The sequence below is a fragment of the Periplaneta americana genome, chromosome 14 (genome assembly GCF_040183065.1).
Source record: "Periplaneta americana isolate PAMFEO1 chromosome 14, P.americana_PAMFEO1_priV1, whole genome shotgun sequence".
Classification (NCBI taxonomy): domain Eukaryota; kingdom Metazoa; phylum Arthropoda; class Insecta; order Blattodea; family Blattidae; genus Periplaneta; species Periplaneta americana.
Window position 1 is genome coordinate 21,048,758 of NC_091130.1, and position 14,861 is coordinate 21,063,618.

General features: G+C 32.9%; 1 protein-coding gene across 1 annotated transcript in view; it reads left to right on the forward strand.

Moving 5' to 3' along the window:
* Positions 1-1,246: 1,246 nt before the first annotated feature.
* Positions 1,247-14,861, forward strand: part of ara (araucan) — a 699,589-nt gene continuing 685,974 nt past the window's right edge. The window contains exon 1 of the mRNA XM_069845092.1: positions 1,247-2,008. Within this exon, the coding sequence (XP_069701193.1) occupies positions 1,889-2,008 (120 nt within the window). The 5' untranslated portion in view covers positions 1,247-1,888. The remainder of the gene's footprint in view (positions 2,009-14,861) is intronic.

Below are 14,861 nucleotides of genomic sequence, written 5' to 3' on the forward strand. Positions count from 1 at the left end.
TGCAAAGTTTCTATGTGAACATATAACTGAATTCGTGTTTAAAATCATATAGGCCTAATGTGAAATAATACAGAATGGACATAAGCATATGCAAAGTTTCTATGTGAACTTACAACTGATTTTGTGTTTAAAATCATATAATGCGAAATAATAAAGAAATTGACATAAGCATATGCAAAGTTTCTATGTGAACATACAACTGAATTCGTGTTTAAAATCATACAATGCGAAATAATACAGAAATTGACATAAGCATATGCAAAGTTTCTATGTGAACATACAACTGAATTCGTGTTTAAAATCATATAATGCGAAATAATAAAGAAATTGACATAAGCATATGCAAAGTTTCTATGTGAACATACAACTGAATTCGTGTTTAAAATCATATAATGCGAAATAATACAGAAATTGACTTAAGCATATGCAAAGTTTCTATGTGAATATACAACTGAATTTGTGTTTAAAATCATATAATGCGAAATAATACAGAAATTGACATAAGCATATGCAAAGTTTCTATGTGAACATACAACTGAATTCGTGTTTAAAATCATATAATGCGAAATAATACAGAAATTGACATAAGCATATGCAAAGTTTCTATGTGAACATACAACTGAATTTGTGTTTAGAATCATATAATGCGAAATAATACAGAAATTGACATAAGCATATGCAAAGTTTCTATGTGAACATACAACTGAATTCGTGTTTAAAATCATATAATGCGAAATAATACAGAAATTGACATAAGCATATGCAAAGTTTCTATGTGAACATACAACTGAATTTGTGTTTAGAATCATATAATGCGAAATAATACAGAAATTGACATAAGCATATGCAAAGTTTCTATGTGAACATACAACTGAATTTGTGTTTAGAATCATACAATGCGAAATAATACAGAAATTGACATAAGCATATGCAAAGTTTCTATGTGAACATACAACTGAATTCGTGTTTAAAATCATATAATGCGAAATAATACAGAAATTGACATAAGCATATGCAAAGTTTCTATGTGAATATACAACTGAATTTGTGTTTAGAATCATATAATGCGAAATAATACAGAAATTGACATAACATATTCAAAGTTTCTATGTGAGTAATAGCCTATATCGCGTTTTAGAATCGTATTTCAGAGAGAGATAGAGTATTTTACAGTTATACGAATGATTTTAAGTGTAAAACATTGAAATTAAGTACACATATAACGCGAAATAACACAACAGTGACTAACACAAGTACAGAAAACATATAAAAGCTTTGTGTGCGAATATATCAGCGACTTTATACGTCGCCCAAATTATTGTGTCGTTAGTGCGGAAAACCGATTAATAAAATTGGCGAAATTAGCTGGTGTGGCGGAGAATGGTGGGCACTGTATGCAGGGGCAAGGCAGGAGGCCGAGCAAGCCAACCATCAAACCCAACGCGGTACTAGCGGAAGTCGGCCGTGCAGTTGCAGTTCTCTCCGTCTCTGTCTCTCTCTCTGACTCTCTCCCTCCACCACCACTACCACCACCGCTGCACACCGCTGTGAAAAGCTTGTTCAACGTCGTCCAGCAGTCGATATCCCATCAGTTGACCGGCTAACAATAATTGCCTCTATATCTCCTGCAACTATTGTTCTAGTTTATCGAGTGAATATCTTTTACGTGGTGGTGGTTCTTTTTTTTATTGTAAAGAGCTGGATTTTATACCCTCTGTTTATAAACACACCCCCCACCATAAAGCGGGGGTGAAGTTTCTAATGATTTTTTAACAGTCCGTGTTAAAAGCGTTATATTTTTGAAAAGTTTTTCGTCTTTATTTTACTTTAGTAGGAAGAAGATTCAAGACGTAGTGTGTTGACGTTTTTCAAGAAAAACAGTGTTACTATGGAGATGGGCGAAGACTCGTGGGAGCACCACGTGACCCCGCTGCTGATGAACTGTGGACAAGAAGAAGACAACAATGTTGGAGGCGGACACGGGGAATACTTGCATCATGCCGAAGAGGTAAGTTCTTAAACTTGTCTTTTCTACAGTTCATAGCTAATCCTAAAGCTTAGTAACTACACATAATATTCCCGAATCACGTGAAATTTATTGCGTTTGTCGCCGCTTGAAGATCACAATATTTTTTAAATGCTTGTTCAGCATTTGAGATGTCTTCCTACAGATGGCAAGAATATCGTCTTATGAACAATGCTTTAATGTCACGAAACAATTAAAATATATTAGTAATGATACATTTATTATTTATATTACGTTAATAACAATAATAACTTGTAATTTTAGATGTATACACTACTAATTTATTATGATATTTAGTATAATATATTAGATATACACTTTCGTCAAATGAATTCAGTACAGTTAAATTACACACAACAGAGGTAAAACTTAAAAACAGTTAAACATATTCTAGCTCTTTTAGTTTTCTGGATATAATGAACATTAACGAAATTAATCCCTGAATTTTTACTTCTTAGTACTGCACATTACAATATTTTTATCTTTTTTTTTTTTTCCTCAACGCCGAAAGCATTTCAATTCCTAAAGCTTAGTAACTACTAATAATATTCCCAAATCACGTGAAATTTATTGCGTTTGTCGCCGCTTGAACATCACAATATTTTTTAAATGCTTGTTCAGCATTTGAGATGTCTTCCTACAGATGGCAAGAATATCGTCTTATGAACAATGCTTTAATGTCACGAAACAATTAAAATATATTAGTAATGATACATTTATTATTTAAATTATGTTAATAACAATAATAACTTGTAGTTTTAGATGTATACACTACTAATTCATTATGATGTTTAGTATAATAGATTAGATATACACTTTCGTCAAATGAATTCAATACAGTTAAATTGCACACAAAACATATAAAACTTAAAAACAGTTAAACATATGAAGAGTTCGTGGGAAAAACGACGAATGTCACAGTTTCGTTAAGGTTGATGTCATTATGTAATTCAATGGATCACTACGAAATTTAATGTTGTTCTTATGAAAAATGGTAAAAAGTAGAATTATCACCACGAATACAGTAATCTTTTCCTTTATTTTCTATAGAAACAGCACTACATCTTGCAGTTATAGACTCAATTAGATCATTATCTAATCCTTAACAGAAATGTGACATTCATCGTTTTTCCCGCGAACTCTTCATATTCTAGCTCCTTTAGTTTTCTGAATATTTATTTTATTTTTTATTTTATTTTATTTTAAATCCACCACCAACAGAAGCAGGCTTCCAATTACAGGTGGCTTACACAGATACATAAACAAAATACACAATAAGAGAAAAAAAACAACAAAACAAACAACACAAACGAAAGAAAGAAAATACATAATGGTAATAGATGCTAGAATATAATATTAAAGTTAATATAGTACCAAATGTCAATATAATGATGCAAAATTATTTAAAAACTAGAGTAAAAACATTATAATACACTTCTTCATAATTTAAATATCTAAGGAAATACAATTCTTTTTAATATTGCATGAAATTGTTCAATTGTAAAACTGAAATCCAATTGAGAATCACAGTTTAAAGACAGAGAGTTGTAAGTATTACACATAACAAACAATGGAGAGTTCTTGAAGAAAGCAGTTCTAGGAATAGGGATAATAAAAGGTTGCCTATGATGTAATTCTGTTCTTTTTACATTGAACTGAAGGAATTTAAGAAAATCACAGTTATTCAATATACCGTTAACAGACTTATAGAGTAAATTTGACTGTTTATTAATCGTCGAGATTTTAAGTTTTATAATTAAATAAAAAAGTAACATTATATGAAATTTGCTTGTCATAAGACGACACGTGATGTTTTTTAAAATATAAATAACGTAAAAATCTTTTCTGTATCCTTTCTATTTGCATCTGATGGGACTGGAACTGAGGTGAGCATATTACAGACGCATACTCTAGCTTACTCCTAACTAGAGTTTTATGTAGAGTATCAATAGTATTTATATTTTTACATTAACGAACTTAATCCCTGAATTTTTACTTCTTAGTACTGCACATTACAATATTTTTATATATTTTTTTTCCTCAACGCCGAAAGCATTTCAATTAATTTTATTGTATGTGAGTCTATATATAATTTTAATATCGTGACGATTTCAATTAATAAATGGAAGCCTATGATTTAACTTCCATGCTGGTGACGTACAAAATACGGCTCAATTGCAGTTGGTTTATACCGCTGTCGCATGCGTAAGTGCGTGAAATATTGAACATTTACTCGACCTACGATGTCCTCGTTGAAGTCATGCGATATTTAGAGGCGGTTGGATTGCATTAATGTTTTAGTAGTTCACAGGAAAATCTGAAAAAAACTAAACCTTCGTAGATATTTCAGATTATTTATTTCCCTGAATAGAATTAAACTTTTTCGACATTCAATTTCATTACTTTATAATAAAATGAATGTAATTCTAATTTAATTTACATTATAAATCTATTTATATTACGTTTAATACTATTTCAATTCTATTAACGCATTGCCAAATTAATAAAACATTTGAAATACGGTCGTCATAACAATATTGCATAAATAATTGAATGCCTAAAAAATTTAATAATTTACATTACCGGTACCATACGGTGCGTGATAATGTCTTTAGATAGAGATATACCTACGCTTTCACAAATATTTTAGGGGAGAGTTGGGTAGTATCGGACATCGGGTAATATCGGACAGTGCGTTTCTTTCTTCTACCTAAATGACATGGTTACGTTTCTGTAGCCTATGCTACATCATAGAAACGTAACCATGTCATTCAGATACTATCATCTGGTGGGAGATGAAAGAAACTCACTGTCCGATATTATCCGATGTCCGATACTACCCAACTCTCCCCAAGTTTATTTAAGTATTTAGCATGATTGTTGATATTTTAATTACCTGTTAGAAATATTATTGAAAATATATTTTAAATTAAATTATGGTTTATTTAACGACGCTCGCAACTGCAGAGGTTATATCAGCGTCAACGGTGTGCCGGAATTTTGTCTCGCAGGTGTTCTTTTACATTCAAGTAAGTCTACTGACATGAGCCTGTCGCATTTAAACACACTTAAATGACACCATCGACCTGGGCCGGGATCGAATTCGCAATCTCGGGTACAGAAGGCCAGCGCTATACCGACTACGCTACCCAGGCCGACGAAAATATATTTTCATTTCTTGTAATTATTGTATTAGTACATTCACTAATTTAACAAAAAGTTTGAAAGACTATTTTCATAACGATCACGCGCAAACAATTGAATTCCTGCACGGAAGAATAAATCATTATTGATTTTACAAATATTATACGGCAAATATTATATTGATTTTTAAAGAAAGCTATTCCTTCTATTTTATGAATTTCATATATTGTTACTTTATGTGAAAATATTATACTGTAGTAGTTTTTGAATAGGTAGGTCTATGTTAGTTGTCCATTACTATTCTATTTCTTATAATTTTGCTAGTAGGCCTATATTAAATTTTGCACTGACAACTTTAAGAAAACATTTGAAATACTGTTTCCATAGCAATCACGCCCATACAATTGAACGCATATTTTACAGTATTAGGTCCGGTTGCAGAAAAACCTATCAGATATGATCAACGATCAAGGCGGGATTGATTGGCCTTCAGTTCTATTTTTATTGCAGAAAGAATAATCTGTATTTGATCGGAAATCAATCTTCCATCCGATTTGATCAACAGATTTATGGTGATTAGTGATTTATTGTTGATCAGGTGTATGTTGTTTATATGGTTACATTATTTATAAGTTACCTATAGGGATATTTAAAGTAGGTAACTATACGGTCTTGTTCTAAAGTGACTTAATACATTCTTTTGATGAAGAAAGTTTCAAAGAATATGAAAAAATATTTCGTAAATATCTATAAGCAATGTCTGACTTCATAATTATGATGAATGACGTTGTGATTTTTGACCGAGACCGAAAAATTATTCCTAAGGCTCAGTTGCAGAAAAACAGATCAGATATAATCAACGATCAGGGAGGGTTTGATTGGCTATCAGTTCTATTTTCGTTGCACAAAGAACAATCAGTGTTTGATCGGAAATCAATATTTCATTAGATTTGATCAACAGAGTTTTGCTGATTAATGACTGATTATTGATCAGGTGTATGTTGTTTATAGTAAAGTTACAGTAATTTATATCTGCAGGAAATATTTAAAGTAGGTAGTTATATTGATCTGAAGTGACTTAATAAATTCTTCTATAGTCCCGTCGCTCTTATTTCCGGCAGCCAATCACGTTGCAGGTCGGCTACATTTAAACGTGTGCGTCTTGTGATTCGCTGATGAAGATAAAGAAGGGTCGATAAATATTTAATATAATCGCCTGCCATTTTGGCTCTTTCGTTGGCGTTAGCAGAAAGCACACGAGGACGTTATTTGCCGCTCAATTATTTGCTGAATTACAGTGCGTTTGATTTATTATCATAGGAGCTACGACATGATAATGTTCAACGGTGTGGCAAATAGATCCCTCGTCCGGTAGCTCGGCAACGAAAGAACAAAAATGGCGAAAGATACTACCTACCTAGACTTTATAGAGACTTCACTTTCTAAGACGTAAGCAAAGAGACGGAGTCACGCCGGAAATAACAGCGTCGCGACTATAGTGAAGAAATTTTTCAAGCAATATGAAGAAATATTTCGTTAATATCCATAAGCGATGTGAGACGTCATATGGCGAATGACGTCGTGATTTTCGACCGGGATCGAAAGATTAGGCCTAAAAGTTTTTTTTTTTTTCTGTTTCATCGAAACATCATCCGCCTTCCTATTTTTTTATTACATTCATAAAGGCCTGTAAGATGTTTAATAAGAGAGCTCTATAATTATGAAAAAAAAATTGGTCCCTCATGCTTTTAATTTATTCTGTAGTCTATACAGATGAAATCCGCCTGTTTTACTTCTACAGAAACAACAAAACTGCAAAAGCATTCATTTGTTTTTTTTTTTTTTTTTTTTGATCAGCGAGCACTCGATGCATTTGTTTCTCCTCTCTTGAAGAGAATCAAATTGGCCGTGGTTGCTAAATAGCGCTGATGTCACTTGCATTTCTTTCTCAAATCAGCGATTAGTAAATCGGGACAAGTTGATTGGAGATTCACTTTCTGCAACGCAATGAACACTCAAATAAATCAGACGTCGACTGATTAATGACCAGGAACTGATTTGATTTGCATTTCTGCAACCGGGCCTAGGACTTTATCATACGTGGAAGAGTATCGGGCTTTAGTACTACTTTATCCCAGATAGGAAAGTTGTACCACTTCTTGATCATACGTAGTTCTATTATTAGTTTATTTAAGCAGTTGGAATATTACAATATTGTTGAATATTTATTGTCCTTTAGAAGTTGTATTAAAAATACGGCGCTTAGCGGTGATTCAGCATGTCGCCTTCGGCAATAAAATCTCACGAATTATACGTTAGATGCAATTTATTGGCTTATCTTATAGGTACTTATAGGCCTAATCTTTGGGTCCCGGTCGAAAATCACAACGTCATTCGCCATATGACGTCACACATCGCTTATGGATATTTACGAAATATTTCTTCACATTGTTTGAAAATTTCTTCACCAGAAGAATCTATTAAGTCACTTTAGAACAATATAGGCCTCTTCTAATAACCTACTTTAAATATTTCCTGCAGGTATAAATTACTGTAACTTTACCATAAACAACATACACCTCATCAACAATCAGTTACTAATTAACAAAACCCTGTTGATCAAATCTGATGGAAGATTGATTTCCGATCAAAAACAGACTGTTCCTTCTGCAACGAAAATAGAACTGATGGCCGATCAAACCCTCCTATATAGTAGTTTACATCTTTTGAAACGATTTCTATACACACGCTGAATTTCGCCTCTTACTTAATTACTACTTACTTACGGCTTTTAAGCAATCTGGAGGTTCATTGCCGCCCTCACATAAGCCCGCCATCGCTCCCTATTCTGAACAACATTAATCCACTCTCTATCATCATATCCCACCTCCCTCAAATCTATTTTAATATTACCCATCTACGTCTCGGCATCCCCAAAGGTCTTTTTCCTTCCGACTTCCAAACTAACACTCTATAACTTAATCCTTTTCTGGATTCGTCTATACGTGTAACATGCCCTGCCCATCTCTAATTCTTATGTCAGGTGAAGAATACTATGCGTGCAGTTCTGCGTTGCGTAACTTACCCCATTTTTCTGTACCTTCATCCCTCTTAGCCCCAAATATTTTTCTAAGCACCTTATTCTCAAACACTCTTGACCTCTGTTCCTATCTCAAAGTGAGAGTCCAAGTTTCACAATCGTACAAAACAACCGGTAATATAATTGTTTTATAAATTCTAACTTTCAGCTTTTTTGAGAGAAGACTGGATAACAAAAGCTTCTCAACCGAATAATAACAGGCATTCCCCATATTTATTCTCCGTTTAATTTGCTCCTTAGTGTAATTTATATTTGCTACTGTTGCTCCAAGATATTTTAATTTTTCCTCTTCTTCAAAGGATAAATTTCCAATTTTTATATTTTCATTTCGCACAATATTCTGGTCACGAGACATAATCATATACTTTGTCTTGTCGGGATTTACTTACAAACCTATTTCTTTACATGCTTCAAGTAAAATTCCAGTGTTTTCCCTAATAGTTTGTGGATTTTCTCCTAACATATTCACGTCATCCGCATATTCGTCTCTACCGATCGAATTTAACCATAAGCACATGGTCCATTTCATTTCAATTATCATCGACTGTAGTTTTACAAGGCTTGAGTTTTAAAAATTTCGTCATTTTGTGAGCTGTTGTCTTTGACATACCTGTTTGTTGAGCTAACTTTCTCAACAATTTTGTAGGATACTCTTTTTGCCTTATAGTCTGTGTAACGAGTTTGTCTTCAGTTAGAATGTGATTTATGTAGCTTCTCTTTTATATCAAAAGTGGGGCAGTCTATCTTACTTTATTATTTTACGAGTACTAATCTGAATTTTATTAATTACATAATTTTGAACACCAGAGTATTTCCTTAACCACATAGCATAATTTTCACTTTTTGTACGATTTCTTCGTAATATCCGTGTACATAAATGAATACAGTAGAGCGTTGATAATCCGAATGTCAATAATCTGAACCTTCGAAAATCCGAACCCGAATCCTCATTTTTTACGTGCGTTTGAAAAAGCATTTGACGACATAGCTGAAAACCAGAATGAAAAAAGTCCTGGGCCTACTCACGCTGAAGCTTTCAATGCTCTACAGCAGGACTATAAATTGGCTGGATAAAATGCCAGAGTGTACGGTAACACAACTTGCCTACCTACGACACGTTAGAGACTTGGCTGCAAAGATATGAAGCTCAGTAAAAATTCAAAAAAGATCGAAAACTTTTTAAAATCTGTCTAATGTTGTTTGTACTACACTATGTAGGCCTATTGAAATCTTTAAAGTTAATACAATAAGCAGGTAAAATTACTTTTTGTGTCGTTTTTTTTTCTACGTTCGAAAATCCGAACAAATCGGAATATGAATATGAATTAGTTCGGATTATCGACGCTCTACTACAGCCGTGGCGAAAATGCCATCGTGCGCCGAGCCACTGTGTAAGCTGCAACGTGCATAGCACCTATGGAGGGAGACGGACACCCGAAGGGGAAGTGAAGCAACTGTCTGACTTATTAACGGTTTTTCAATTTCCTTACGTCAAGCACTTAAATAAAATTATATACAGTACAAGGCTACAAACTAATGTTTAGTACGTGTAACGAAGAAAGAAATGAACAAGAAAACATAGGACATATTGTCATAACCTAAAATTAATTGTCTTCAGAATGTCTCTGCGGCAGAGTTTCAAAATCAGAAATTATGTCACTTACTGCCAGTCGTAGTTGATCACGAAGGTATTTGTCTGTCGGTCGTGATCTAAATGTGATTTTTACTATTTTCATTATTGAAAATAATTTTTCACAAACGTAAGTTGTAGCGAACATGGCTTCAACAGAGCAAGCGAAAGAACGAAGCTTCAAGTATTTATTTTTTGCCAAAGATTTCAAAAGTTCAACATTTGTCAAGTCCTTACATCTAGCTTTCATTTAACATCACATTGTAAATCTCTGAGTTTAAATTGAAGATCTAACCGCATTATTCGTACATCTACTGAAAAGAGAACGACGTACAGAGATAATAATAATAATAATAATAATAATAATAATAATAATAATAATAATAATAATAATAATAATAATAACAACACTTAACCTTTTAATGTTTCATCAATAACATGTAGTAACTTATAATGCCGTTTTATGTTATACAACCGTATTCCTAGTAATACTTGTGAACAAATCATACAGTTAATATTCTCATCATATTGTCAGCAAACAAAAAAATGCGTCCTCCCATCCTACTTGAAACTTTCGTTCTTATAAGTAGAGGTGCATGGTTTCGAGAGAGACATTGCGACGATACGCCACTCGCAGGTCAGAGACAAATACAAATGGAACGGAGTTTGACTCCAGTGAGTGAGAGGGTGGGGGTTGTAGGTATGAAGCAAGGGAACTGCACTGCGAGCCACAATGTGCTCGTGAGTCGCGTTTTCGCCACGGCTGCTCTACTATATTTGTTGTTCTAATGTGTACTACATTGCCACGAAGTAAAGTTAACTGTAGTGAATGGAAGTCAGCTGTATACTAATGCTCTAACCTTGATGTCCCTTCAGCCTGTATTATCTGTCCATATTGCGCAACACAATGCCTTTGTACTCTTGATCCAGGGGAAATGTACACACTATTTCTTCAGCAGTGTCGTTCGATCTACAACACTAAAAGATCGACGGCATTTAACTGAACGAACCTGTTTCCGCTAGGCCTGGTTGCTTACGCGGTCTAAGGCGCGCTCCCCTTAGGCTGCGCGGTCCGAAGTACGTAGTTTCGTATCCCGCCTAGGGTATAGACGAATGCTTCTTGTTAATGTTCTGTCCTGTGTTTGTCTCAGTGGAGATCTCTATGCTCTGCTGACGTCCCCACTTCTATAGGCATTATAGGTAAAATAAGGGAAATTAAACGGGCTGTCGATCATAAGCGTCAATTTGTGGGAGAAAATATTGTATAAGCGCTAATGACAGCATTATAAAAGTGCCAATGACCGTAGGCCTATAACCTACTTAAAATATCACTATGCAACACGTGCAAAATAAATATAAATGCAAATTTTGTAACATAACTGCGGAAATAAGTTAATTATATTCACATATTGATTAGTGTGATAAATGTCATTTGAAATGAAACGACTGTATTCTCTTGTTCCGATACTGTACAGTTGCGGAACAAATTTGGACATACATAGATGTGTCATTTGCTAAAACATCGATTTGCTCATTGCATGAATGTTATAAATTAGTTTGAGTTGTTAACGTAACGATTTCACTATCAATATCCAACATACAGAAATTTTTCGCGTTTAATAGTCAAAGCTTGGCTTGTATATTTTTCAAATTGTAATACAGCTTCTTTCAAATTAAATTTTTGGGAGCAACATGAATAGACTTCCTTCTTTTCCTCTACATAGCTATTGAAAATAGCTGTCCCATTCAACGAAGTCTTTTCTACCTCATTTAACTCCTGTCGTATTGTCTTGTAACTGATCCTATGCTCCACCCTTACAACTATTTCGTGAAACGGCTATCCAGTACCTGAACGTTCAAAGCTGCTTAAAATATCTGTGATTTTGTCGTTAGTTACAATTCTACTTGAACCACCACCCATTATAGAGAACATATTTTTCGATACTTGTAAATGCATGGCATTTATACACGACACACCTTTGTAGCAGTATTGCCAAATCATTCTCAGGGGTGATTTCATTTTCCACTATTATATTTACTTTAGCGCTTTAATAATGTTAATATTGGCACTTTAGTTATGTCGTCATTGGCGCTTTAGTTATGTCGTTATTGGCGCTTATGATACCCTTATAAACAACGATTGGCTCAAACGCAATCCACCTGCTAAACGACCAATAAAAAAAAATTAAACCCGTTTCCTGGCGAACGCTCTGGAAGTTTCAATAGCGTCCTGGCTTTTGAATAACTCAATAGTCTCGTCAGATTTTCCTTGTTGTGCTTCCTGTATATACAGGGACATCATTTTATTTTTACTAACATTTTTAATATTAACTTGCCTATATCCCTGGAACAACGCCGTTTGCTATCCCCTTCCACGACTGGAGTTCGATGATACTGACGTAATATACAAACAAATCACTTTACTAGCTATAGGAGGGAAGAAAAATAGTTCATCCATTTATGTAAACTAGGAAATATTGCGCTTTTGAGTTTAATCATTTTCATTAGGTTTTTGTTTAATCAAAATACAGTACAGTATTAACAATGCGTGTTTTTACTCACGAACTGTGCTGTCCATGTGGACGTATTCATTATGCAGTGTATATTATACTGTCTACAGCACATTAGCGTACAATATAGAGAATGAAGTTAAATTGAAAAATAATCATAATATGGATATTTAAACACATTTCGATACAGACTTCAGTTCTAATGTGCATATTATCGCATTATAGCATATTGTACTTAATTCCAATTACCAGTTCTTCGTACTAGTACCTCATGTTGAAATAATTCTGTACCTACTCTATAAAAGAGTACCTTACGTACTGTAAATTCAATCTTCACTTCTGCCCGAAAAGATAAAATTACTCAGACATATATCTACTGTCCGTCCAAGTGGTTATGTCGTAGGGTCGTAGAAAGGAGGGAAATCAGGTGACAGTTAATTACTTAACGAGGCCCTTTTATTTAAGTTATTTTAAACAGTTGTATAATATTACGTAGACGTCCAATTCCTAACAGAAATTAATGTTCTCAGAAAAGAGCTAAGACAGCCCAGCCACTAGTTGGCGAATATAAAAGCTGGTTGGGGAAACAGGGATACGACGTAGGCAAATGGACGACAGTACCTGTGCGAAAATGATTCAATATTGAAAGCTCTTTCGTCACTGGAAAATGCGAACATATTTTTGGAACGTACTGTGGCTACTATGACTGTATATGCGGTCTTGGATCTGTGTGGAAGACGGTTGAAGGGGTGGGAGTGAAGTACATTCAAAAACTCAGGTACAATAAAAATTGAAATAAAAATAAAATGATGTCCCTGTATATAGTTTACCATTAATAAATATTAATTCTGTTTTAATTTACTCCGGTTTAATTAATGTCTTTTTCTACTAGTAGAACTGAAAATAATTTCATTTTTAATGTCTAGATGAATTTATCTTCTCTGAAGTTCATTATTTTCTTTTTTTTTTTTTTTTTAGTTTACCGTTAACAAATGTTAAATTCTGTTCTTATTTATATTTAATTTCTAGTTTAATTTAATTTAATTTCTTTTTCTACTAGTAGAACTAAAATGAACTTCATTTTGTAATAGCTAGATTAATTTGTCTTCACAGAAGTTTATTATTGCTTTATTTTAGTTTACCGTTAACAAATGTTAAATTCTGTTCTTATTTATATTTAATTTCTAGTTTAATTAATTTCTTTTTCTACTAGTAGAAATAAAAGGAACTTCATTTTGTAATGTCTAGATTAATTTGTCTTCACAGAAGTTTATTATTGCTTTATTTTAGTTTACCGTTAACAGATGTTAAATTCTGTTCTTATTTATACGGTATTTAATTTCTGGTTTAATTAATTTCTTTTTCTACTAGTAGAACTAAAAAGAACTTTATTTTTTCATTTCTATATGAATTTTCTTTCCCAGAAGTTTATTATTTTTTTCTAGTTTACCATTAATAAATGTTCAATTCTGTTCTATTTCATTATTAAATGTTCGGTTTAATTAATTTATTTTTCTACTAGTAGACCTAAAAAGAAATTAATTTTTTAACGTCTAAATGAATTTTTCTTCCCAGAAGTTCATTATTATTTTGTAGTTCACCATTAATAAATGTCAATTTTGTTCTTATTGATATTTATTGTCCTGTATAATTAATTTTTTTCTACTAGTAGAACTAAAAAGATCTTGAGTTTTTAATATCTAGGTGAATTTCCCTTCCCATCTTTAATTAATGTGTAAAGAGTCATAATTATTATATTACTTTATTGCTATAAATTTGTATTTCCAATTGAGTTAAACAGCAAAAAAGGGGGGAAAGTATTATAAAGTTCAATAAAATATCTTAAATTGTACGTCATTGCATTCAGAATGCGAATACAAATTTAAACACATTTTATTATAAGCCTTTAATGCTGTAAGCAAAGTGATATTAGTGTCACACAATAATATTTGTGGAACGTCAATAAATATAAAGACTATTAACTTATACTGTATTAAGTTCCATTATGTGTATACGTAATTACAATAATCTACTACCGAAGAACATTGCGGCTAGCGATCGTCTTTTTTGTTTTAAGCTTGTGGGCATTTTGCAGAATATATTAAATTCAGGTTTTGTAGATTCCCCGATGCAAGCGAACAGATCGTTTGCTACTGGTTCTTGGCCATAGAATTAATTAAACTAGATTTGAGACCTTTATATTTCAATCTCTACATAAAATTAGCATCAAAATAAAGATTGAGTGAAGAAACGTTTGTATTTTTAACGTTTAAAATCAACTACATTATTTATTTATGCAAAGAATCTGGGTTAATTATATCATTATGTTGTCTTTGTGTTCATAATTTGTGTGTGTTACATTCTGTATTCAATTTTATAGTTGAGACTTTGTGACAATTTTAAAACTCGTTTTCTAACAGACACTTCGCTCTTCAAGGAGTTTCAATAGGC